Source organism: Callorhinus ursinus, unplaced genomic scaffold (assembly GCF_003265705.2).
Source record: "Callorhinus ursinus isolate GAN/ISIS: 27379988/994484 unplaced genomic scaffold, GSC_fseal_2.0 scaffold9, whole genome shotgun sequence".
NCBI classification, from domain to species: Eukaryota; Metazoa; Chordata; class Mammalia; order Carnivora; family Otariidae; genus Callorhinus; species Callorhinus ursinus.
The window spans coordinates 46,096,267-46,124,202 of NW_027397071.1; the positions used below are offsets into that span (position 1 = coordinate 46,096,267).

At 43.7% G+C, this 27,936-nt stretch overlaps 1 protein-coding gene across 15 annotated transcripts in view; it reads left to right on the forward strand.

Annotated features, from left to right (window-relative positions):
• Window positions 1–22,912: 22,912 nt before the first annotated feature.
• The window catches only part of GNG12 (G protein subunit gamma 12), a 122,541-nt gene continuing 117,517 nt past the window's right edge, over window positions 22,913–27,936 (forward strand). For 4 of the 15 annotated variants that reach the window (XM_073896555.1, XM_073896560.1, XM_073896561.1 and 1 more), the window contains exon 1: window positions 22,913–23,404. In XM_073896555.1, the coding sequence (XP_073752656.1) occupies window positions 23,038–23,404 (367 nt within the window). In that variant the 5' untranslated portion in view covers window positions 22,913–23,037. The remainder of the gene's footprint in view (window positions 23,405–27,936) is intronic. The other 11 variants (XM_073896559.1, XM_073896558.1, XM_073896562.1 and 8 more) reach the window with 8 other exon arrangements.

Below are 27,936 nucleotides of genomic sequence, written 5' to 3' on the forward strand. Positions count from 1 at the left end.
AGGAGAGATTCCACGATATTTAGAAATTTAGTTTGAGTGGGAATCCTGATTAATCACTGTCCACATATAGCCTTGGAGATTCAAGGTAAAGTTAACATCTTCTACCACTCAGATAGGGCTCCTCTTGTCTTCTCTTTTTCCCTCTGTATTTCCCAGGGGTTTTAAAGCTGTACTCAGCATAGCTCCCTGGTAACCTCCCATTTAGCAGTGACTTTTCCATGAGAAGGATAGTGGCCCTTATCTCAATCCCATTTAAATTCTCCTGGACTCTGAGGTTATAAGTCTTTCAGATGACACACTCGTTCTCAGGGATGCTCTCCTTCTCAGGCTTTTCACTGCCGATGGTCCAGAAAAGCTACTAGGATGAACAACGCACTGTGTAGAAACTAGTTCTATGTCACACAAGTTAAGATCTTGGTTCCAGGTCATCAGCCTAGATGTCTTCTATCCATAAGGTTGATTTTATTTTAGGAACCTCATAGCCCTTCCCTACCCTGGGTTTTAGGGGACCCCTCTACCCACCCTTCCTCAGCAGCTCTACCTAACCAGGCCTCATGGCACACTTGGAACCTTGGCCTCTTGTCTTCCAGAATGCCTTTGGCTCTTAGGCAAATCAATTGTAATCTTCTTCCAAAATCAGTTTCCCCAAGTAGCAGCCTTGCTGTGTTGACAAAATTCCAGGATGCCCCAAACCCAGCACACTGAGTGCCTGTTAACCCGACACTAAACTACTGGTAGAGCCACTTAAAGGCAGAGGGGAAAGCCGAGCCTCTCTTGATAATACATATACCCACACATTTCAGATGAAAAAGCAAAGTCTGAGGACAAAATCAGATAATGGAGCGTGAGCTATTTGTATAGAACACATTTTTATTTGATCTAAATATTAAAATACATTTCATTAATTTCCTCTTTTGTCTGATTTGGGTGAGTTCTGGAAGATTTGAATAATTGAGGTGTGCACACAGAGGTTTAGATAGTATAACTTTTCTTTAAATATGTTGGTTATTGACAGGGCTTTCAAAAAGATATTTTGATATCTTTCTCCTCAGATAGAAATATTTGTTAAAAGCAAATTGCTAGGAGATGGAGGCCCTTAAGACCTTCCACGGCAAGAGCAAAGTGTTGCTTTTGTGGATCAGCGATGCTCACGGTCCAAAGACATCAACCTGTTTCCTCCCTTGTGTTGAAAGGAAGTGATAGCAGGGTGCATCATCTACTCTTACTTGTGTATTATAGCATAGAGACATAATGCTTTATGACACAGGATTTGAAGAAGCTGGGAGAAACATATTCCACTCACCAGAATTGTTAAACAGTTTATGAAACACTTTGGGAGAGGCTGATCCCTGGCCAACAATATCAGTGGCCATCTTAATCTCCAGACTGGTCTCCACTGGTCTTTTAGCCTGGAGCTTATTGAAAAACCTCAATTTCCTCTCAGAGGGAGAATTGATTAGGAGTCGTCTCTCTCGGACTCTGAATCCTGTATGCCTAAGCCAGGGAGAGCAGACTTTCATCTGAAGGGATAACTCTGATCAGTAACGGATTGAGCATCCGCATCTGCATCCACATTGACAGCCAAGAGTAAGGTCTGCTTAGGCCTAGGGGGGCATGCACAGGGTGTAGAGCTCACTCACCTGGGTGTCCCCAGGGCCTCCCTCCAACAGTGCTTAGCTGACAGAAGGCATTCAATCAGAATCTGGTGAGTAAATGAGGGGATGGACTAATTAATCTATCACCTCTGGCTCATATCTTTGAAAAAGGGCAGGGTTGTAGAAATCACACTAGACTAGAAGATGTTAGTTCCAGGACCATCAACTCCCTGGTTAAGTCTTTTTCCCACAGAGTCTCAATTTCCCTCTCTATCAAATGAATATAGCTAGACCCACCCTGATTGATCAGCGGGTGAGATAATGTGCTATGCTGAAAACAACCAGCGCCATATGTTTCAGAGTGGTGCGCCCATCAGCTTGCCCCTTTCTCGTTAGCTCTTCAGAATGAATCGCTTCTTCTAGACTGACTGGTACTCAGGACCTCCTAGAGATGTACGTGATTATTTTTGGGGGGCAGCCCCCTCCTGGAAACCATCCTGGGAAAGAGGGAGAAAGACTAATGAGCAGAATCTCAGAAAAGGTAGCTTGCAGGAAATAGAGTCAGGGGTGATGAAATTGTTAACTCCTGAGTAAAATTACACAGTGAACTTTACAATAACATAATAAAAGGAGAACATGAAAAATCTAAGTGCTACATGGTGACATTTAGATATAAGAGGTTTCCAGAGCTATCTCCTTGACAACCAAAGACACTGTGGAGGGAGCATAACCTTCTGTAGCCTGTTTCTGTCAAAACAAACTATCACTTCATTACATCTGTTCTAGGTGGGGGGCCTCTCTGTGTTCCACAGAACATCATATTTATTCATTAGAACCGATTTCCTACTCTGTTTAAAATGATTCCGAAATGAAAATCCTAGGACATTAGAAAATCACATTCAAACTTTTTCGGGCAGAGCTCCAGCTCCTCAACGATAGGCCCCATCTATCTCTCATTCTCTCTCCTCTGCTCAAACCTCTCCAAAAGTTTTCCAAGCACTTGGAATAAAATCCCAAACTCTTGTAACGCTGACAAGGCCTTGAATGATCTAGCTGAGCCTTACTTCCCCACAAGCCTCTGCTATTGCTCTGCCCCTCACCCACACTGCTGTGGGCACGCTGTTCCTTCAACAGCGATCCCCCCCCCCAAACTTTTGCATGTGCTCTGTCCTCCCCCAGGAACACTTTTCACCTAGAGATTCACAAGACTCTCCCCCTCCTCTTTCTGGTCCCTTGATGACATGTGCTGTTATTAAAGAGGACTTCCCTGCCCTCCTGTTTGAATTAGCAGCTCCTAGCCCATCATTATCAGTTCTGTATCTTTTTCAACACTTTTCTGCATTGCTCTTACACTATCTGACATCATTTTTCATATATGTGTGTGTATGTACATACATACATATAAACAAATATATATATTGTTTATTTGCTTTTGGCTTCTCTTCCTTCCCTTATGAGAATGTAAGCTCCGAGGGCCGGCACTCGGCTTTGATTTCACGGCCACATCCCCGCTGCCTAGAGAGGTACCTGGTGTGCGCTGGAGAAAATGTGCCAAATGAACCGGTCTACACAGCCCGCTCTGCCATCGCGTTCACCCCCGCTCCCCTCCCCGCCACGCTCCTGTCCTAGCTCCTTCCCTCACACATCACGGGCCCTCTGCCTGGAATGCCTTTTCCCTTGTTCCTGGTTCCAGAAGGGACTATACCCACTACACAGAGGGGAACTGACTGGGGCAGCTTCCTAGAAAAAGGTTGCCGCAGGAGAGAACTGTGACAGGAAACACAGGGAGAACTGGAGAAATAATTTGCCCTAGAGAAGGAGAAGGAGAGGAGTGAGGGAGACAGAGCAGGCATTGTCCCCAACCCCGGCCTCAGGCTCAGACATGCACCCCAGCCTCTGCTTTGTTTCCAGCATCTAGGATGCGGTCCTCCCACCTGTCCTCTCTGCCCACCTTCCTATTGACCAAAGTCTGTCTGTCTGCCTTTTTTCCTTCCTCCCTTCCTTCCTTCCTCCCTCCCTCCCTCCTCCCTCCCTTTCTTTTTTCTTTTTCTCCCTTTCTTTCTTTCTTTCTTTCTTTCTTTCTTTCTTTCTTTCTTTCTTTCTTTCTTTCTTTCTTCCTTTCCTTTCCTTTCTTTTCTTCTTTTCTTTTCTTTTCTTTTCTTTTCTTTCCTTCCTTCCTTCCTTCCTTCCTTCCTTCCTTCCTTCCTTCCTTTCTTGGAAAAGACAGGAGAGGCAGAGATAATCTCAAGCAGATTCCCCACTGAGGACAGAGCCCAGAGAAGAAGTGGGGCTCGATTTCATGATCCTGAGATCATGACCTAAGCCGAAATCAAGAGTCAAACGCTTAACTGACTGAACCACCCAGGTGCCCCTCATCCGAAGTCTTTCCTATCTCTTTAATGCCCACCCAGATGCTCCCCACCCAACTCCTCAAAATTCATGTACTCCTTAGGTCCTCTGTCCAGCATTAGAGAAGTTTTTGGGTTTTTTTCATTTTTGTTTCCCTCCAACTAGATAATAAACTTCTTTGGGAAGGAAAAGTGTATAGACTTTTGAGATATGTTTGAATCTTGACTCCAACATTTAGTAGTGTATTTCATTGACTCTAAACCAATGAAAGACACAGCATTATTTTATAAACCACTAAAAACAGAAAAATACTGCCAATTAACTATAAGACAGGATTGAATGTAAAATGCATCCTGGCAGAGATCTGAGAATGTGAAAAGGTTTTATGTCAGAGAATTGGTGAAATATGAAGGGAATGTGGTTCTAGATGAGTAGCTAAACCTCTTTGAACTTCAGACTTTCCATTCGTGAAATAAAAACCATACTTTTTCATTCATTCAGCAAGTATTTATTGAGTGCTTACATGCTGCAATTTTTTAGTTGAAAGGAACAGGAACTGGTTCTGGATAGCTTCAGCAACAGGAGATTTACTGGAAGGGTATTGGGAGCTCAGAGAATTAAAGAGAGGCTGGAGAAATGAGCACCAGAGCAACACTGAGGCTTAGGAAATGGGAACCATGGCAACAGTCTGCCACCAGGATGGGGTCTGGTCAGGACAGAGATGCTGGTAGTCAGTGCTCCCTCTTGGCCCGGGCAAACTCAGGAGCTGCTGATGGATGGAGCCTGCCCTCTGATGTAGGGGGCCCGGCCAGTATCTGCCCCCTTTGGCCTCTTAAGTAGGAGACAAGCTCCTGAATTCACTATCCCATTGAAGTGACACACAACGGGAGAGAGATAATGCTCCCAAAGTCATCTGGGGCATAGTCAGGAGGCAAGGAAGGTGGGATGGATGCTATATAGCAGAACAAAAGGCAAGAGAAAGATAATATCACAGAGAGTTCCTAAGATGTGCCAGCCATGATAGCCCAAAACAGTCATGGTTTCTGTTTTCATAGGGTTACTATCCAGTAAAAGAGACAAGAATTACAAAAAGAAAGAAAGAAAGAAAGAAAGAAAGAAAGAAAGAAAGAAAGAAAGAAAGAAAGAAAGAAAGAAAGAAAGAAAGAAAGAAAAAAGAAAGGAAGGAAGGAAGAAAGAGAAAAAAAGAAAGAGAAAGAAAGAAAGAAAGAAAAAGAAAGAAAGAAAGAAAGAAAGAAAGAAAGAAAGAAAGAAAGAAAGGATACTTTCAATGAAGAAGAAAAGAGATTGCCTTGAGAGAGAATAGCTGGGGGGACATCCTGCTTGGCTAAGTCCTGTGGCTCATTCTCAGTCCTCATTTTACATGAACTGTCGGAGCTTTGATAGAGTTGATCAGTCCCTCTCTGTGAAACACTTTCTTCACTAGGCTCCGAGAGATCGTGTCCCCATGGATTTCCTCCTCCTTCACTAGCTGTTCCTTCACCTTTGCTGGATGCTTCATCTCCCCAGCCCCCAACCCTTACATGCCAGTGGGCCCCAGGGCTTAGCCTTCAGACCCCTACTCTGTCTATACCCACTCCTTTGGTAAGTCCATCCAATCTCACCGTTGTAAATAATGTCTGTGCACTGAAGACTGACGAACATGTTTCTCCAATCAGAACCTCCCCACTGAATGCCAGACTCATGTATCCAACTCATGTCTCCACATCTCCACTGAGATGTCCCATCAGAGGTTCAAACTGATCATGTTTAAATTGAATTCCTTGTCTTCCCCCTGCCAAGCCTGCCCCCTGGTCTTTTCTGTAGTAGGCAACGGCAGCACCATCCTCCCACAAACCTTGGTGTCACTCTTGACTCTGGTCTTTCTCTCACATCCTACAGCTAATTCATTGGCAAACCCTATGGCCCCAGATCTGACCACTTCTCTTACTTCCACCACCACCACCCTGGTCCAAGCCTGAACTCGGGTGACAGCCCCTAATAGGCCAGCCTGTTTCTGTCCTTGCCCCCACTACATTCTGATCTCAACAGAAGGCCTTGAGTAATCTTTTAAAAATCTGGATGGGGAGCGCCTGGGTGGCTCAGATGTTTAAGAGTCTGCCTTCGGCTCAGGTCATGATCTCTGGGTCCTGGGATCGAGCCCCACATCGGGCTCCCAGCTGGCTCAGCGACGAGCCTACTTCTCCCTCTCCCTCTCCCCCTGCTTGTGTGCTCTCTCTGTCTCTCTCTCTCAAAATGAAGAAATAAAATCTTAAAAAAAAAAAAAAATCTAGATCGGATTGTGCACCCCTCCTCAAACTCTTGGGAGAGCCACCAAGTGCTTGCAGTCTTCCTTCTAACTCTTCAGACCTTATCTCCTGGCTCTCTCTTGTTCACCCACTCTACACGAGCAGGGTTTCTGCCTACAGGTGCTCTTTGTGCCAGGGCTCTTGTCTCCTTCCAGAATGTTCTTTCCCCTGGGTTCCTACATGGCTTACTCCCTCACCTTTTCGAGTCTTTACCAAAATGTTATTTTCTCTATTAGGCACTCTCACTACCATATTTAAAACTGTACCACCCCCAAACACACACACACACACACACACACACACACACGCACGCGCGCGTGCACACACAACACACACAACACACACTCCTTTCCCCAATTCCCCATTTTATTTTCTTCATGCCCCTTGTCACTCCCTGGCATATTATCTATTTTCTCTCTGGGTGTGTTCCCGACTAGAATGTAAACTGCATGAGGCCAGCACTTTCAGGCACTGCTTACAACACTGTCTGGCACATGGATGCTCTCAGTACATGACTGTTGAATGGACCAAGTTGTCTAATCTTTCTGCATATCGCTTGAAGAAAATATAAGAAATAACCCTGCCTGCAATAGAAGATTCACATAAGAAGCCAGTGAAATACTGTGCCTTCTAAACTAAGCTGCACATGTACAAGTAGGAGAACCTGTATTCCACGTGGCCCCATCTCGACACCCTGCCCATTTCGAGATCTTTCACATGGACTGAAAAAAATGAAAATTCATTTTGCTACCTGCAATACACGCTAAAGACAAACTAAAAAAGTCTTTCCCTTCCCTCCATAACAAAGTGTATTTCCTATCCCCTTCTCGCCACATTCATTACCCCTGCAGAAGCCCCCCCATTAAATAAAAAGAAGCTGAAAACACCTCTAAAGTAACATTACTGTGTAATAATAGTAATAATTGGTCGCCTTTCTGAAAATATGTTTTTAAAGCACCCAAATATTTTAGGCTTTTCTAAAGGAAAATGAAGCACCTGGTGGGCTGAGCTAGTAGGGAAGGAGGAAGATGAATACGATAGGGGGGAACTGGCTGACCTCTGCTGTAGAAATATTCCCTGTGGCTGACCCAGAGGCCGACTCCCATCAGGCTGACTTCTTCCGAGGACAGATCTGAGCTGCATTCCAATTGCATCAGCTCCCAAACAAAATGAGCACTTGGACCTCTCCCACCTGGCAGGCTGGGAATATATAATTATAAGTCTGCAGATAGCAATTGTACACGTTTCAGTAGATTAGGAAAGGCAACTAAACAGAGAGTAATTGAATCAATGTGGTTTGTTAGGAAGGGGCTGATTTTCCAGCGTTTGTGTTCCTTTTAAGAGCTTCCTCCCTCTCCATCTTCATGGTTTGTCTGTCAAATCAGACAAGTCAATTGCAGAAGGACTCTGTCTTTCCGTAAATGCAATTGGAAGGAAAAAATTATCAAAGAGGAGCACCTGCCATGAGGCATAGCTTCAGGGGACTTGGAAGGGAGTCTACCATCTTGCTGTCACTCTTACAAGGTTATGCCTGGAAGGCTGCCTGTGACCAAGGCTAGAAAAGGGTAGGGTCTTGAGGGAGGGAGAGTGGAAATAGAGTCATTGTGGGGATAATATGATCATAAGAGCCACCATGAATTAAGTGCTTGCTTTCTACCAGGACTGTGTTAGTCACCTCATAGGTAAGCATTATCCAATTTCATATTTATGCTAACCCCATGAGCTTGGTGCGAATATGCTCACTGTTCTACGAGTGAAGAAAGAGGCTCAAAGAGGTTACGTGAGTCTTCCCATGTTACTCATGTGCTAAGAGTGCTAAGAGCACTTTGAATTAAGGGGCTTTTCATGATATGAAGCACCTAGTCCCAGATAGTGCACGCCCACACACACAAGCCTTGTCTCCTTGTAAAAGGTCGCGGAAAGATCTTGCTCATAAAGCTGCATCCGCCTGTACACGTTTCCTAGAAGAACTCAGCAGACTGGGCTGTACTTGTACTGATTTGACTAGACTCTGGCTGGGTGCCCCCAAAAATCTACCTTGATGTAGCAGAGAAGGTATGGGTTCTAAATCTGGGCTTTTATAAAGAAATATTGCCATCTGGTGGACACCTGCCCCCACTTCTTCAAAACTGAAAATTCGCAGAAGCAAGGGAGAGTGATGTCTTCTGAACTTGAGTTGTTCTCTTGTAGCTTCAACCCTTTTGGCCCCAGTTGTGGGACCCTTGTATGTACCACACCATTAAATAGGCTTATTCTTTTGGTACACTCACATCAGTGTTCAGAATTGACGTTCATCTAAAAATAACATGACCACTATCCACTGCCTACCACTCATAGAAATCAAGTCCTTACATTTTCATCATCCTGCTTAAAGCCATTTCCATCAACCAGTTGTTTAATCAAGCAACCTGGGGATTATTTTTGACACCTTCTCCTTTTTCACCTGCCCAGCCCCGGTCCCAACATACAGTCCCTTACCAATGTCTTGTCAAACCTTTCTCAAAAATATACTTCAAAGTTCTCCACCAATTTCTCCATTCTTTGGTTACTATGCTGGTTCAAACCACCATCTCTTGCTTGGACTTATACAGTAGCTTCTTAACTAATTTCCTTTCTTCTTATCTGGGTCCTGCCTGTGTTGTGAAACTCATCTCACATCACTCTTCCACTACTGCTCTGCATTCCACTAGCCTTCTTTTGGATTTATATAACATCTCAAGCTCTTTTCCACCTCAGGACCTTCACACATGCTGTTCTCATTGGCTGAGTTGCTCTTGGCCCTACAGCACTTGAATATTACCTATTCGTTTTTCAGGTATGAATTGGAAATACTTGACTCTCAGTGTAAATTGTCTCCATTTTTCTTTATTATGACATCTTTTTAATTTTTTCTTTTAGGGAACATTACTTTTTGTAATTATACATTGTATACACTTATAATTATACATACATACATGTATTTGTTTTTTAAAAAGGTTTTCCAATTCTTCACCTACCTTAGGATTGTGAGTTCCATGAAGGAGAGAGCCATATCTGTTTAGTTAATCTTTGTATCCTTGGTGCCTAATGCAGAGTTATATGCATAGGAGATTATTTTTTTTTAAATTGAAAGCTCACTCTTATGACCAATATTAATGCCACTGTTAATAATAATACTACCCCCATTTTATTTTAGTGTGTGGTTTATTAAAAGTGCTGTTGTTTGGGGTGCCTGGGTGGCTCAGTCAGTTAAGCATCTGACTCTTGGTTTCAGCTCAGGTCATGATCTTAGGGTCGTGGGATCGAGCCCTGTGTGGGGCTCTGTGATGGGCATGGAGCCTGCTTATGATTCTTTCTCTCCCTCCCTCTGCCGCTTCCCCGCTCCTCTCTGAAAAAAAAAAAAAAAAGTGCTGTTGTCATTTCACCAAACAGGATATATACAGATGGTGCTATGACTGAATGTTTGTTTTCCCTCCAAATTCACATGTTAAATCCTAATGCCTAATGTGATAGTATTAGGAGGTGGGCACTTTAGTTGAGGCCTGAGGGTATAGCCTCATGATGGAATTAGTGTCCTTATTAGAAAAGGAGGAGAGGTAGCCCTTTCTTTCAGTCATGTGAGGGTACTAAGAGAAGATGACCATCTATAAACCAGGAAAATGTTCTTGGTCCTCATCCAGAACCCAACCATGCTGACTCACAGCGTCCAGACTGTGAGGAAGTGAATGTTGGTTGTTTAAGTTACCCAATCTATGGTTTTCTGCAATAGCAGCCCGAACTCAGACAAATGGCAAATAAACACATGAAAAGATGTTCAACATTATTAGGTGTTAATTATCTCTTTACCTGAGGAAATGTCTTTTAAATTGTGTTGTCCTTTGCAGTTATACCAAACTGCATGTCTTCGTCACAGCTGTTCCTGCCCAACGGAGTGCCTACTTCTTACTTTATGCATAATCAAAGGGTCCACTGAAGCATTTTACAGACAAGAGCAGTACTTTCCCGCCAATAAACCTCCTAGAATAATGTTTTCAAATGAGGTTCCCAATCCATTGGTGAGTCAGGAAACCCATTGAGTGGGCTGCAACTGACATTGATTTAAAAGATGAGCTAGAAAAAACAGCCACAAGAGATGTCTGCAATATTGGCATTTTTATCTCCATGAAACAGAAACATTCAGAAGGGTACCCCTGTTTCCTTCTCCCTACTTCTCTACCTCAACCCACAAAAAAAGACAACACTTCTGCTCAGCTTCCGGGAGAGAGAGCATTCCTACCCACACTTGCAGCCCCTCTGTAGGGCCCCTCACAGTTGGCGCAGGGAAGAAGCCAGAAGGTGCCAGCTAGTCCAAGAAGCTGGAGCCTGACTCACAGCCCCATTAAGAAGGAGGTAAAAATGACGCTCGCTGTGACTATCCTCTTCTACTTCATTCAGCCCCATGCAGTGGCAGTCACACACGGGGCACAGGTGTTCCTTGAGGGGAGGCCTAGGAATCCTTGTGCTGTCTGTCTAGATTTTTGGTCTGCAACGTGAGGGTGAGGTGGGCCAGCCCTTTTCTCCTGCGCAGTGAGTTAGGTGAATGGATTAGAACCTGCTGTGCAGGTCTTGCTGTTCGAGACTCAGCCAGTCTAGAGGTAGTAGAAACCCCATGTTGGCTTCCAGACCTAACCCTCCAGCGCAGCTAACCAGACATCCCTTCTGTTCCATCAAATACATCGGGTTCTGTGTTTTCGGACTGGCTATTGATCCTTAGATATTTAGCTCCCTTGGCAGGGAGCCTTGGAGGTTTGAGGCACCAAAACTCCACTTCAAACTACCTACAAGAAATACCCAAGACCTTGATAATATGTAAACCATAAAATGAGTATGAAATATGTAAATTTCATGAATATTTAAAAACTTAACTTATTTCCTGTAAGACTTTAGGCAAGTTTTTAATCTTTCTTAGTCTTGCATATTTTTTTAAAGATTTTATTTATTTATTTGACAGAGAGAGACACAGCAAGAGCGGGAACACAAGCAGGGGGAGTGGGAGAGGGAGAAGCAGGCTTCCCGCTGAGCAGGGAGCATGATGCAGAGCTCGATCCCAGGACCCTGGGATCATGACCTGAGCCAAAGGCAGATGCTTAACAGCTGAGCCACCCAGGCGCCCCTTAGTCTTGCATTTTTAATATAAGGTGGTAGGACTTGATATCTCATCCAGAGTGGAGATGATAATGCCCACCTCATAGGGTGGTAGTAGAGATTTCAAAAGATAATGCATACAAAGAACAGTGTCTTGCACACAGTAAGAGCTTAATAAATGTTAGCTACTAGTTTTCCTATTTTTTCTTTCCAGTTTAAAAACAAAACTATTTCACTATACCATAGTACATAGATGAAATGACTGGGAATTTAGTCCAAAATACTCTCATCATGGATATCAAAGCAAGAAAAATGTGAAGGTCACTAGTAAAAATAAAAGAAGAGAAAAATATGATTCAGGGAAGAAGAAGGTTAAATAAGACATGTTCTAAGGGCCAAGAGAAAGAGAAATATTGAATTTTATGTAGCTTCTCTGGGATCTCATTCTAAAGTCAAGCAACACAGCATCACAGAGATGTGACTGTCAGACAATCAGAACCTGATACTACCACCATCCAGGCTGGCGCCATTTTTACCTGTCAAGCAAGCAACTTAGTGCCCATAAGGAGGGTTAGTGACACATGGTTAAACGTAGTTAGTTGAACACAGAATTAGCTCTGTTCCTTCCCCAAAACCCACTAAAATAACAATGGATGAAAAACAACACAGTAAAAGTCACAAGAACAAGGAAAATAAGAGAGAAGACTAATGCGGGCAAGAAACAGTACATGAACAAGCAAGGCAGCTGACAGCAGAAGAAAGCAAGCTGAAATCCAGATGTCTGCAAAGGGTAAGGGGAACACTAATATAGAGCCAGCTGGTTCGGTCCACCAAAACCAAGAAAGGCTCGGTAATTGGAGGCACCAAGTGTTTTTGACAATAGGGATGTGAAGCGGGGCTCAAAATAGGATTGGTTGAAAGTTTTTATAAGACCTCCACATCCCTGCCACTTCCTTTTGCAGCCAGCCAGCCAGCCAGCCACGCATTTTCCCTCGTTCAGGCAGAAGACTGAAGATATATTCTATATATTCTATCTATCTAGAACGTAAGCTCTGTGAGGGCAGGGATTTTCACCTATTTCGATTGCTGGTGGGTTTGACTGCAAGCACCTAGAATTATGCCTGGCACAAAGTGCTAAGGGAATACCAGGTAAATGTTTGTTGAATGAATAAATGATTGGAAATCCAGAGAGTATGGACACGAGCCACAGATGAGTACAAGGTACTCAAAAAGAAAGATAAAGTAAAAATCTAGATTTAAAAAGCAAAACAAAACAACAACAAAAAAACATGATGAGATCTGCAGGCCCCTAGAATGTTGACAGCCAGGCTTAACCCTCCCCCACCCCCAAAGAGTATCTGAGCTCTTTTCTGGTGTATCTGAATAGTCCAAGAGAAGAGACCTACAGAAACCAACAGAGGTCTGCAGTCAAAGACCAAATGTCTGCTGCATCACCTACCACCACCACTCAGTAAGCCCTGCACACATACACAGAAGTTCTAATCAGAACTAGCTAAGGATCAGTAGGCTTTTGAGGAAAGCTAACATGAAAGACACAGATAAAAACAAGGAACTAGACATTTTTAAAAAGAAAAACAAAAAAGAAACTCAAAAGAAACAAAAGACAATAAAAAAAGTCTCCAAAAAGGAAATAATACTTTCCCAGAGATGAAAAGATATTGCATCCATGTAACCAGAACACTTATTATTAAAAAATAAAGTGTGTATGTGGTGGATGGGGAGAGAGATGTGGCATTCAGAGAATAAAAGAGGTTTTTCTTTTTTTAATGCCAAGAAGACAAAGACAACTATCAGTAACAATATCATCAGAATGTATATCTCAGGGGAAAAACTTACAAAGGTATTGCACTTTGGGGGAAAAGTATTTTATTAATTAATAACATTTAATTTGAAAATTTCACAAGTATTATTCAAAAAGGAAATATACAGTACCATTAATATAACACTGAAATGCACATACACAAAATAACAATATTTATTTTATTTTATTTATTTATTTATTTAGGAGGCTCCACGCCCAGCATGGAGCCCAATGTGGGGCTTGAACTCACAACCCCAAGACCAAGACCTGAGGTGAGATCAAGAGTCATACCCTTAACTGATTGAGCCACCAGGTGCCCCAACAATATTTATTTTATAAGGACACACACAAATAAAAAGATACACATCAGAATTAGAATCTTTGTTGATGCATGGGAAGGGAATGCGAGTAAGGAAGGGAACAGGGTAAAAAAAAAACAGAGGTATGAATGAAAAATCTATCAATCAAATAAGAGAAGGCCCATGCACAGATTAATAATAAGAGTAAGTCATTGAGGAAAGTCATGAGAAATACAATTAGCTGAAGCCTCTGCACCAGAGTTAAAAGAGGGAGTGTCCCTACATTATTCACAATTCTTTTGGTTGGAAATAACAGAAACCCAACTTGTGCAAGCATAAACAAACAAACCAAAAACAACAGACTGGCTTACTGAAAAATCCAGGGGTAGTCGGCTTCAGGAAGAGTTGGATCCAGACTCAAATGATGTCTACAACCGTCAGCTCTGCTATCCCAAAACTTAGCGGCTTAAAATAACAATTTGACTTTGTTCATGTGTGTTAGGAATTCAAGAAAGGCTCAACTGGACAGTTCATTTCTAATTCACTTGGTGTCAGGTGATGTCTGGCCAGAGCCAGAAGTTTCTCTTCTACAACAGTTTCTTCATTCATGTCTGGTGCCTTGGTGCTCTGTGTCCCCACTCCTACACACACATACACACACACACACACACACACACACACACACACTCTCTCTCACATACACACTATGCATTGTAGCTTAGTTTTTACTCAACTGCTATTTCTGTAAACTACTTTCATGGTAAATAACCTGGCACATCTAAAGTTCCTTATTTCTATCATCTCTTCAGTAATTCAGTCTGTTAGCATGTATGGATGGAGTATGGGGAAATATTCATGACCTTGCAATTATTGTTCGGGGGCCATAGTTTAATCTCTAAAAGAGGCTAACAGGCTTCATAAGAGTAGAACTAAATACATAAATCCTGGCTGAGAGCAGACCATGTTCTTCTGAAATTGGAGGGCCTGTAGGCAAAGTTCAGTGCATTATAAAATTATGATGTTTTTATACAAATGTGGGGGCTTATTAATAATTACAGACTGACCACTGTGTCTGCATGGGAAAACTCTTTTCTTTTCAATGTTAGCATACTATAAAAGTTGTTCTCTTATATTGAAGCCATAGAAGATTTGGGAGTTTTATTTCTTGTTTGTTTTGACGGAGGAATGGAGCGCAGTCCGAAATTCCATCTAGGAAGAGTAATCTGGATTCACATAAGGGGAATTGGGAGAGAAACTCAATCTGTGATCTCTAAATATTTTTTATTGTCTATCTGAATGAGTGGGAGCAGGGGCAGAGGGAGAGGGAGAAGCAGGCACCCCATGGAGCAGGGAGCCCCAACTTGGGACTTGATCCCAGGACCCTGGGATCATGACCTGAGCTGGAGGCAGACGTTTAACCAACTGAGCCACCCCGGTGCCCTCAAGTGAAGTTTTTAAGAAAATAACTCACTTGTCAAGTTCGTCATTAGGATACTTACTAATTTAAGGATGTTAATAAAGATAAGCTTTCTCTTTTAAGGAGGAGGAGTAAGCATGCTATTACGGGGCAGGAGTGCTGAACACTGGTCCCAGTGTTACCAGCCTAAGAAAAGAGGTCAGGGTGGCAACCTGACTGTGAAACATAATTAATATTTGTAAAGGGCTTAGGGCCAGATTAAGAGGTAGGGTCAAAGGCAAGATTTATTATTACTGCCAGTTTCCTGAATTCCAAGCCGATTCCAAAAATGTGACCTAATCTACCAAAAGCTTTGGCAGATTTACAGAGTAGCTTGACTGAAGTTGCCAGCATTGTACCCCACAATGTCCTCAAATTGCAAATGAATAGAATTTGGCATATGTCCATCTAGCCCCAGAATAAGAGCCTCTGCTCTCAACAAAACTTGTTTAATTTCCTTGCCTGGCATTCAGAACCTCCCATGATCTGGTCCCCGTTAGGTTTCATTCATTCCTTCAACATTTCATGAGCCCTGTTATACATCAGGTGATGCTATAGGAGCTGAGGACGCAACAGTAAACCAAACAGACATGCCTTCAGGGAGCTTACAGCCTGCTGAGGGAGATAGACCATACAAAAAAGGAAACGTACAAAACAGTTTTAGATAATGATTAAGTAGAAAGAAGATTAAGGCATGATTTAGAGTGACAGGGGAGACAGCTGCTTACAGTCAGGATGGGGTAAAGGAACTGGTTTATCTTCCCACCTGAAACAACCCAAACACAGACAAAATATCTGAAACAAGTTTGCAAAACACTGTACTTCAGGTGACAAGAGGACAGTGATCCCTGAGATATTGAAAAAAAAATGAGGGGAGAAAGTCTCCCAGTGTCCTGTGTTGAGGAAATTTCTAGGCACAGCAGAGAGCAGGGAATTCAGGAAGAGTCTGGTGGGCCCCTTGAGTTGAGAAGGTGGGGGTGGGAGCTCAGGGAGGTCAAGGCAGCTAGGACTCACAAGACAGAGCACCAGAAAGAAAGCTGAACAGAAAGAAAACCTAGAGACCAGTAGAAAGTCCCCTTGATGATGATGATGCATATGATGGGAATAATGAGTAATGGGGAACTCATGCAGATGAAGCAACCACCCAGGGCCAGGGAAAGACCCATCTATAAGGATTAGAGGTAACAGTGCCAGATGCTCACACAGGGCCAGGAATGGTGCCTCTTCCTACCAGCCAGACTGGGAAACCTCAAGCCTTAAGGAGTGTTGGGTAGACATTCAGGTCTTGCTTCAGTAGGGGAAAAATTAGCTCTAGAGTGATAACTGCTCTAATCTTGTTGCATAAATCTTAAAAGCAAGACCTAAAAGGATAAATCTGTTTCCAAGTAACTTAACTATATTCCAGAAAACTCAAGGCTATTTATAGGAATACAAAAATATCTAGCACAATCCATCAGAGGCTTCTGGAAGTAGATCCATGCCCAAATGCCCAAACTAATAAATACAAGATAAGATGTCCAACCTTCCTAGTAACCCAGGAAATAGGAAAATAACAATAAGACACCAGGGGAGGGTTTAAAACATGAGAGAAATGTGATCAGAATACTCTTTAAATGAATGCATCTTTATTACATTCAAAATTTTAATGTGGCATGTAATTCTCAACGTAGTCTTAAGACAAAAATAGTCCATATTTCTATTTTTAGAAATACTGAGATAATAGAATAATACTAGTAATAATGCCAGGATCCTGGCATTGTTGGTATTATTCTATTATCTCAATATTTCTAGAGCAATACTGAAACACTAAAAAAAGAAAAGTTATTTTAATCGCATTTTCTGAGATTCCCCTGCATCCCGAAAACCATTTTAGATATTCCGAGAACCATGCAGTGTAAATTGGAGACACAGAGATTGCAGGCTTTGTATTTTCCAGTCTCACCAGAATTTAAAGCTAAATGAAATTAACAGGTCTGTTATCAGGGTGCCAGAGAAAATACTTCCATTCCCATCACAACTTAGCTCCCAGGTCCACAGAGTTGACTGTATCTGAGTCAAAACCCAGTGGCATAGGCTATAGATGGATGAATAATCTAATCATCGTCTACCAGGCTGCTTTCCTTTCAGACTCTGCAGGGGCCTTCTATTTTCTTCAGGGAAGATCTTGGGTGAGTGGTTGGCAAAGAGAAGGTTTCTGTTGCACAATTTAATTACTTAGCATCTAAGGACATTCCACATGAGAGCCAACATCCAGCTCTTCTGGCCGAGTTCTAGAAATGAGCAAGGGCCTGGCATTGCTCAGACAGCCATTACTTCCTCTTGCTCCCGTGGTTTCTGTAAGTGAGAGCAGGGATGCTGGGTACCACTGAACGTGGAGGAGAAAGCTCGCAAACCTCCTCTGTGAGCCTGGAGGCTGGATGGATTGTATGGGATGGGAGGCTTTCAGGAAAACTGGAGGAGAGTGTGACAGAGGAATGAGGGAAGAGAGGGAATTTGCCCCATTCAATTCCCAGCTTTTCCCCGGGAGCCTCACACCCTCCTCTCCTCCACAGCTCTGCTGGCTGTTTTTCCTCCGGGTCTGGGTTGATTCATTGGGACCTCACTCCGCCTCCCCAAGAATAATTGATTTCGTCCAGGACTTCCTCAATCATTCTGTCTTGGAGAGACCCATGCCAGCAGGAAAGAAGCACCTCAGTCCTCCGCCTCTCTCCGCTGGAATAGCATTTGAGGGCAAAATGGAGAAGAGGTGTGACCTTATTTCACTGGGAAAATGAAAAGGAAATGGAAGAGCTGGAGGGGGAGGAGAACAGGAGGAGCAGGTAGAGAAAAGGGGGAGTCGGAAAAGAATGAGGGAAGAAGGGCGAGGAGGAGGGGGAAACAAAACATTAACCACCCCAGTACGGGTCATGCCACTTTGCTGTGTTATTACAATCACTACTCAGGACTGGAAGGTAGTTTACATTACAGATTTTACTCTTTTAAAATAGAAAATTCAGATGCATTGAAATCCGAAGAATTAGTAAAATCTAGGCTACAATTTGCCATACTGAAGATGTTTTCTAGTGCACCTGTCTATACCTCTCTAAAGAGGCAGATAAATATTTTAGGCTTCGTATACCCTAAGGTCTCTGCCACAACATTCCACTCCATTCTTGAAAGCAAAAGTAGCCAAAGACAATAGATAAATGAATGCGTGTGGTTGTATTCCAATAAAACTTTATTTACCAAAACAGATGGCTGGTGGTCTGGCCCTCTGGCTGTACTGTTTTGTCAAAACCTGGTCTACACAATGCCTTTCTTCTTTTTATAATATGAAAAAAAAAGACACATTTATAATATGCAAACCACCCACACTATTCATAGAGAAGCTACGCATTCACTGTAAAAAGAAAGAGAAAGGAAGAAAAAGAAAGAAAGAAAGAAAGAAAGAAAGAAAGAAAGAAAGAAAGAAAGAAAGAAAGAAAAAAAAATGTATGCAGTATTTAGAAACAGGTTACCTGAAATTCCACCACCCTGAAAAAAAACCCTGTTAAGGGGCACCTGGGTGGCTCAGTCATTAAGCATCTGCCTTCAGCTAAGGTCATGATCCCAGGAAAGGGGCGTCTCCTCGGATCGAGCTCCAGCATTGGGCTCCCTGCTCAGCGGGGAGCCTGCTTCTCCCTCTGGCTGCCGCTCCCCCTGCTTGTGCTCGCTCTCTCTGTCAAATGAATAAATAATATATTAAAACAACAAAAAAAAGCCCCGTTAACATTTTGCCAAACATCACTGCAGATACACTGATTTGGATGCATGTGTGTGTGTACGCGTGTGCTTCTTTATATGTGAGTGGGAAATTCTATGCATGTTCTTCTATAACCTGCTTTCTATGCTCAAAAATATGTTCAGGCATCTTCTCATGTGAATATGTTTAGATCTACATCTTTTCATAGGGCTCTTTAGAAAGCAGTACCGTATCTTTCCTGGACATTTGGGTTGGTTTCCCCATAGCCTCTGCATCTCTAATGGCACACAGGTTGAAACACTCCACTGATGGGAATTTTGTTAACTTGTGAGCCCAGGTATTTGACTTCTAGGCAACTATGTCTGAAGACTTCCACTCTCCCAAGCTAGTGGGTCTAGCCCTATAATAATCCAGAAAGCTCATTTTGAATTAGTAATCAACTAACAGAAGTTACTGCCTCAACTTGGGCCACTCCCACCCAGGCCTCCGAAGGCTTCCACCCACTTGCGGATGGAACTCCGTTGAATTGCCTACTGATCTGTACCCACAGTTTTGGTCATAGCTCCTGCCTGTGGCGATACACGTTTCAACACGTTACTTGGGAATTTCCAAGACTGTGGGTGCTTCTCCCTAACCTAACTTCTACATGGGAAGATTGCAGCCTCTGACTGAGCAGAAAAACCAGTTTGTGAAACACTTACCTAGGTAACCTATTCAAAAGGAGGTAGCTCTCCATAACTTCTAGGGCAGGCTCAGGCGGAGTGTGGCCATGTGCAACAGGACAAACAAAATTCTTAGGGAGCAAATCTGATATTCCAGAAAAACTGTTCCAAAGTCTGTGGAGACCTCATCACCCACAGACTGACCGATTTGCCCCATTTTTTTTCATCTTTCTTAACCCATCTCTTTCTGACTGATGCTTTTGTTAGGGTGTTGTTATTGAATACTGAATAGACATTCATAGTAGTGCTTCACCTATGAATTGCAACTAATTTTAAAAATCAGTTCTGAGTTATAAAAACATTTCTCTTGCTTGATTCATGAGGATTATATAGCAGAGAAAACCATCTCTTTTTTTTAAGATTTTATTTATTTATTTATTTGAGAGAGAGAGAGAGAGAGAGAGAGAGAGAGAAACTGTGCCTTGCCAGCAGTTATGTGTGGGAGGGTGGGGAACGGAGAGAGAGAGAGGGACAAGCAGACTCTGCACTGAGATGGAGCTCAAGGCAGGCTCGATCCCAGGACCCTGAGATATTGACCTGAGGGAAACCAAGAATCCAAGAGTCAGTCCCTTAACCTTAACCGACTGAGCCACCCAGGTGTCCCATGAGAAAACCATGTCTTCTAACAACATTAATTTCCATAGAATTGGGACTTTGGAGACCATTCTCTTATAATCTCTTTATTTTATTTATTTTAATTTAATTTATTTATTTTACAATCTCTTTAAAGACAAGCAAATGCCCAGGAAGGTTAAGTGCCCCAAATTCACACAATTTGTTAGTGGTGAAGTCAGGACTTAATCCCAAAGACTTCATCTCATAATGTATGTTTTACATTACTACGCTGCAACTCTAAGGCAATTGCTTTATTTATTTGTATTTATTTGTTTGTCTCTAGTGCCATTGGAGGGGTAGAAAATAGTTGGGCCAGAACATAGAAAGGGGAGGAAAAAAATAGTTTTTTTGAAGGAGGGGTGCCTGGCTGGCTCAGTCCATACAGCATGTGACTCTTGATCTCAGGGTCATGAGTTCAAGCCGCATGTTGGGTGGGGAGCCTACTTAAAATAAAAATTAAGGGGTGCCTGGGTGGTGCAGTCGGTTAAGCGACTGACTTTTGGTTTCTCAGGGTCATGAGATCAAGCCCCATGTTAGGCTCTGCACTCAGTGTGGAGTATACTTGAGTTTCTCTCTCCATCTCCCTCTGCCCCTCGCCCCTGCACTCTTTCTCTCTCTCTAAAAAAAAAAAAAAATTAATCTTTAAAAAAAATTGAAAAATTAAAATTAAAAGTCTGAAGAAAAAAACAGGAAATTAAATAGGTTTATAGTATGAGAAAGGTTAAATGCAATCAAAAACTGTCCAGGTGCCACATGGAAGACTGAGGGGTCAGGCCCTCCTGGGCTGGGCTGTGTATTCCTGTCATGACTGACTATAAGCCCAAGTGAGATCTCAGAGATCATCCGCCTGGAGTGATACTCTGGAGTTTCTCCCAGATCCTCTGCTCAGCGCTGACACATCTGTTCCTGACCATTCCCAGCTGTGTCCATCAGCAAGCATTGCGCTCAAGGAACTGCTCGGCCTATGGCTACACCTCTTCCTAGGAATGCCGGATAGGGAGATTACAAAGGCCCACTTCCCTGGACTCAGTCTGGTTTAATTCTGAAGAGCCGCCCAACTCCACTACCCTCTGGGCTCTAGGCCCAGCTGTAACCACATTGAGAGGCAGCTTCTCCCTCTGCCCAATCCTGCCAACCTCACTTCCTTACAAGTGAGGTGTAACTTTTTAACTATTGGCCAATTAAACTTCAAGTAAGGTGTTTCTAGGTAACTCAATCTAAAACACCACCCCAATTAACACTTTGTGTGTATCCTCAGAATGGGACTAAAACCCAGACTTCCTGCCCCATCATCTTATGAACCTAAACCATTCTCAACTGTTTTCCCTCTTTTGATGGCTCAAGCTCCTATTACATCCAACCTGACCTGAGCCCTCCTCCTACCTGGGGCAGCCTCCCAAGCTGTGGGATGCTGACTACTAGTATATTCTTTAAGGTGATTATGCTAGCACAGGATGGGCTGATTTTTCACTTTAACAGTTGTTATCTTAACTGGGGATTTTCCAGAAGTAGACCTTGCAATGAGGACTCAAGTGAAAGTGATTTTATTAGCATCCAGACCTGTTGCACTGGTGTGCCGTCTACGGAGTCGTGCACATCTGTGCAGAAACACAGGGCCTACTACTTGGTCTAAAACTCCGCTGTTGCCAGCTGGAAATTCTTGATAAGTTAGGAACATTTTTCTTTATCTTGCACGGGGCCCTGCAAATCACATAGTTGGCCTTGATTAGAATGGGTTCCCAGGAAACACTGGTTGGTAGGGGAGTGGGACCTAGAAGGGGGAGAAGGGCCAGCAAGAATGTGTTATCAAGCAAAATCCTATAGAAGAGGGGAGGGACTTTGGCCCAGTCTCCTAGGGAGCTCTGTGGACAGCAGAGAGGAGCCACCCTGGAGTCGTCCCAGCTGCGGTCAGCGGGACTGTGGTATTAATACCTGCATTCTCCTCAGTCCCTGGTGAAAGGGTGGGGTGGGGGAGGGGAACCCTAAATCCCAGGCACCTCTGGCTGTCCCTTGTACAGACAAAGCAAATCCAGCAGCTGAGGGTGGTACACTGACAATGCGATGCAGATGTCTCCGACCACACTCCCAGGGCAAGGCATCCAACCACTGCCTCTACCTGCAGTATCCCTCTTGCAACCTCATCAGATTATTTCCCTGGGAAGGATACTTGAGTAGGGGTCGAGAGGAAAGTTAAGAGTAAAGATGACCGCCTACCCGCAGTCCTTGGCTGCAAGCTTCCCTGGGCCTCACTTCTCTTCAGTTGGTGAAACAACACACAGACATCCCTCATCAATGCCACCAGACTTCATTTCAAGCATGGACTCGGCCCACACTGGTTCCAAGTGACCTACTTTGGCCTCACCTTCTCTTTTGTCTTCACCCTGTCAAACAAGAAACCAGATACCCGGGGATAAGTGGGAAGTCTGTTGAGTGGTAAGATTTCTGCACATCCGTCTTTTTGACTCTTTCTGGACTTTTTGAGGGTGAGCACCTTATCTGAGTCATCTTTGTGTCTCTCCATCACCTTTAGTGCAATGCTTGGCACCCAGCAAATGCTCAGTGAATGTTCCTTGAATGGCTGTTTGTATGAATAGTTTGAACTCTGTGTAAACAGAAGTGGCTCTTTAGACTACCTGACCCTGCGAGAAGACCAACCAAATCCAAGTAATTCGTTATGCAGTACTCTGCCAGGTATTGGGCATTTGGAAGCGCAAATTTCCTGGGGGAGAGATGGAGAAGCTCGTGATGGGTGCATGCACTTCAAATTCAACAATCCGCAGTTCTATCTCCATTTTCTGGGAAACAAAATCTCCCCATGGCCCCAGGGCCCTTTAAATTTTACTGTGACTGTTTTCTTAAGAAATTCCTGGAGCAGAGCCTAACTTTTATGTAGGGGGTTGGCAGCGCTCACATTCGCGGCCCAGGGGACGGTTGGCATAGGGGTTAGCGAGGCGTTCGCACGCGAAGGAAACTTTGAAGGAGTCAGAGCCGCCGGGTGGAGGGTCCTGTGAAGTGGGGGGCCCGAGAGTCCTTGAACTTCAGGGCCTCCATGAATTTGGGGAAGGGAAAATGGGGGCGACCAAGGCGGCCAGATGTTTGTGGAGCTCTCCAGCTCCCGACCTCTCCCCTTTGGCAGGCCGGACACGACACGGTTCGGCGGCCGAAGCCCAGAACAGTCAGGGTGCCTGGGCCGGAGGGAGGGCCAGGGCCAGAGGAAGGAGTCCGGGGCCGCCGCCGCCCCGCCCGTCGGGCTGTCCGCCCCGCCTACCCCGAGCGAGGCGGAGCCGGCGCCGGGAGAAGCAGGAGGAGAGGTCGGAGCCGTCTCCAGGAGCCCTTAGAGACCGAGTCCCCGGCGGCGGCGGTGGTGACGGGGGGAGCGCACCGGCAGGCGAGTGGGCACCGAGCGGCGGGCGCAGGTGGCGAGTCTGGTCCCCGCGGGCACAGGGGCGCAGCGCGGGGCGTCGGCCGGCCAGTTCGGTGGCCGCCTCCGAGTTCCCGGTGCAGGGAAGCGAGATGGAGGGAGGGAAGGGAAGGGAGGAAGGAAGGAAGGAGGGAGGGAAGAGTGTCCCGGAGGGCGGGGACTGGTCGGGGCACTGGGCGCCGGAGAAGGGGATGGGGGAGGGAGGGCGGGCGAGGGACGCCGAGACCCGGAGGCGGACTGCGCGCTCGCCCTCGACGGGCGGCGGCCGGGGAAAGCGGGGGGCCCCGCGGGGCTAGGGCTGGGGACCCGGCCGCTGGGATGGGGGCGGTAGCGGCAGGAAAGGTCTCGCAGCTCGCCCGCGTCCTCGCCGGCCCGCGGCCGTGCGCCCCGCGCCCGATTGGGGTTGGGAGGCTCCGTGTTCCCAGCCCTTCCTTGCGGTGATGCCAGGCTCTGGAGGCGGGCAGGCATCTGGGGGTGACCGGGGCGCCACGCCCCTCTTCCCTACTTTCTTCCGCTCTTTCTTGGGACTAGCGGGCGGGCGAGCAGCCCTGGAACCCGCTCGCCGCTGGGTCTAGCGGGGCAGTAGCGGGGCAGAGAGGAGAGCCCAGGTCACACGTCCCGCGAGGGACCCTCAGCAGTGAGTGGCCTCGAGACTGTATTGGCAGGTGGTATGGGGAGGTCGAGGCTCAGACGCGAGTCTTGCGTGAATTTTTTTTTTAAAGCATTGTCGGGACCCTTATTACGTGGATCAGGGTGACTTTTTCCCCCCTTAATTTTAGCTAGGGCAGATCAATTAAAACTAATTTTAAAACACTTTAAAACATTGTCACTAAAGGCCTCTGACACTTGTCCCTCGCCTTATGCTTGTGTCTTGTAAACTTAAGCCATTCATAACTTTCGCAGAAGAACTCGTGATTCTTGTTAAATCACCGCCGTGGAGTGAAACTTTGGACGACTGGGAATCCAGGAGAAGAAACTGATGAGGCCTGTTATCTCGTAGTCACCCTTGACCGGGCGTGGTTGTATACAAACAAGGTTATGGAGAAGGAAATGGGCAAAAACCGGAGAGAAGGGAGGTCCCCTGCGCCCACGTGTCGGTGCACGTTTAATGGCTGCTCCGAGTGGAAACAAACCGGGAATTTATTAGACCTTGTGGAGTTGGACAAACTTCACATGATTAGCTTCCTTCCCATCAGTTCTTTCCTTTCCTCCCCTGCTGTCTTTGCGGACACTGTTTATATTTCCTGGGGCTGTTGCAGCTTCGTCTGAATGGATTGTCTATAATGAATCTTTTGGATGTTGTCAGAGGCAGGGCTGTGTCTGTGTGTTCTCTCTTTTAAAAGCGGAGTTCGGCTTTGTTTTTAAAGTGCTAGTCACCACGCTGAACCATTGCTGGTGCTTCTCAGCCCTCGGTGTAAATTATCGCAGGATGGCGGCCCTCACCTAGGAGAACCAGGAAGGCAGGCGACACAGGAATGACGGGGTTGGGTTTTACTACTGCCAAAACAATCACATTCAAGTAAAGAGCTGTTTTGTTTTGTTTTGTTTTGTTTTTTTAAGACCAAATTGTGTGTATTAACAAGCCCCTTTTTCAATAAGCAAACATGATTCACACACGTGATTTTTAAAAGTAATCAAACATTTTACAGACTCTTAAGTGATAAAAGGACTCTGGGATCAAATGTTTAGTCCCTTTGCTTCCCTAACAGTTAACTAGCACCATAAAACCCTGGTTTAAATCCAAAAAAATGCTGAGCAGTCTAGCAACTATGTTTTTAGACCTTATAAAAAATGTGGCCGTATTTTTACTGTGTTTAACCCAGGTAATTCACTAGGTCTTGAAACCAGACAGCATTTGAATTTGTGTAGAAATACATAAAATATGAAACTGTTTCACAAGAGACTGAGAAGATTAATATTATGAGAAGATTAATATTATAAGTCTTTGTGTAGCAAGCTTCAGTCTCATTTGAAAGATTAGTTCTCTAACAGTGAGATTGGTGGTGTTGGGCTTGTGTTGTCCTCACTTGTGAAGGACGTGGGTGGTTTGTCAAGTTGTGACAGCAGAGAGCTTCCCGGTCAAAACACTTGAGGAAATGGTTCGCAAAGACAAGATTAATTCTGTTTTTTAATGTTGGAAATCTCTCTGAGACAAATTAAAAATTTCAAATTTAGAATTACATCATTTACTGCTGGATAAATGGTCAGATTTATATTGGGTGTTTTTTGTTTGTTTTAAGTTTTGTATGTCAGTTTAAGCTTAATTTAGGGAGGTAAGTTGCGGAAGTCAGATTTTTTTGAGGCCTGATTTGGAAGAGAAGCAGTTTATCATCAGTGGTTTGGAGTATGAGTTTCGGTTTAGACAGACCTGGATGGGAGTATTAGTTATTTAATCTTTTCAGGCTGATTGGTAAAGTGGGGATGATAGTGGTCTCTATCTCAAGGATTTTTATGAAAATATATGAAACAATCTTTGCAAAACACTTTGACGGCACCTAACACACAGTTAATGTTCAACATGATTGGATATTTTACTTCTCTAGCTTAATCCAGTGGCAGGCTGTTGGATAAATTACAAGATGGCAGCTTAAGCCTTCTGGAAATGCTAGATAGAGCTATTTTAAATTCCAAAGAAGATACCTGATTTTATAGATAGAGCTATCTATCTAGAGGTATAAAATACCTGTGGACATATGTGTGCCATGTTTCTACCACGGTGCTATGAATAATTATGATTAATGGATTGATAGCTTTAATAGGCTTTTAGTGCTGAAGTTATAGTTATATAATATTTTTAGAGCCAGGCAGTCAGAAACATTTCATTAATCATATTTTAAATTTAAAGAGAGTTTATATTTTTAAAAGTTGTGTTTATTAGCCTGGGTAGGAAATTAAACCAGGAACAGAAATATTTATCTTTAACCAAGTGTGATTTTTAATTAAAGTATGAAAAAATGTTACCCAAGGGTTTCTAGTTATTTTTTCATGTACTGATGTTCAGTGCCTACAGATAAGCCATCAGAAGTGTTTAGGACCAATTGGGAGCATTTTGTAAATGTTTTATAAAAGTGTGACTGGTTGTAAACTTTTGTGAGAATGAGTGCTCAGCTGATTCAAGGACTCTACTCATCACACTATTAAATCAATTGCAAAATTTACAAAATGCTTCCGTCTTTAAACCAAATCCTTTCAAGCACCTGTTGTTTCTTCTTTGACGCATATCAGGTACATGCAATTGGACTGATTGGAATGGTAGTTCCTGTAACAGATGACTTCCCATTTTACTCATTGTCCCACAGGGATGCAGAAATGGTGCTTTATGATATTTTTAAATAATCATAAAGGGTACAATGTTACTATGAATCGTTCCTTGCCTAGGACATTATACACTAAAGCAGTGAAGGACTTGATTGAATAAGTTGATTCTTTTCACTCCTAGAACATCATAGCATAGTGATGGATTCCTGGCTTATGCTTCTAGGTGTGTAAGAGTGTGGGCAAGTTGCTTCATATCTTTCTGCTTCCACAAGGTGTTGTGTGGGATAAATGAGTTAATCTATCTAAAGCATTTAGAACAGTGACTGGCACATTGTGTTCAGCAAATATTAATGTTAAATTATTACTTCCTGAGATTTTTTTCTTTCTGAATGTTATATAATGAGCCTGTATTACCTTTGTAACAAGGAAAACAACTATAGGAAATTTTAATGTTTCTCCCAAATCTAAAAGTTCAGTAATTTAAAAAGTCCTGCCAAACAATGCTTACAAAGTAAGAGAATATAATTAGGCATTTGTCAATGCATTTTTTTAGAATGTGAAATGGATTGCTACATTAATTTGCTCAACAAATTAATTCTCCTAGATCTCAATCCCATTTTCCTTTCTTATTAGAAGCTTAAAAAATAAAACACTAATCCATGAAATTCTGTGTTACCATAGGTTAAGTAGGGGAAGGGCAGTGTGCACAGTTACAGTACATTATTAACAATTATAGCTAGGTCGAAAAAAGGTTTATGCAGATGAAGGACAGTCTAGAAGAAAATACAGACCAGTGGATGGTGGGATTCTGGTGCTTTCCCTCTTTTCTATCCAGTTTCCCCACTGAGTGTGTGTGTGTGTGTGTGTGTATATATATATGTGTGTGTGTGTGTGTGTGTATATAATATATAAAATATACATATAAAATAAAAAGTTTCCTGTGTAACAGTTACTCAGTAAAAACTGGTTTATTAGCTACAAATAGCAGGAGTTTTAGAAAAAAACACCAGATTGCATAGCAGTTGAAGGTCCTTACATGTCAGAACCTTTGTAGTGAGAATTGTTTAGCTGTAAAAGAGAGGCCCTTTCAGAAGTTTGTAGGTTTTTCTTTTTTTTTCTTCTTAAGGATGTATTTACCAGAGAGAGTGCAAGAGTATGCAGCGGGGAAGGGGGGGGGTGCGGCAGAGGGAGAGAAAAATCCTGAAGCGACTCCCTGCTGAGCTCAGAGCCCAAGGGCGGGCGGGGGGGGGGGGGGGGTCCCCCATCCCG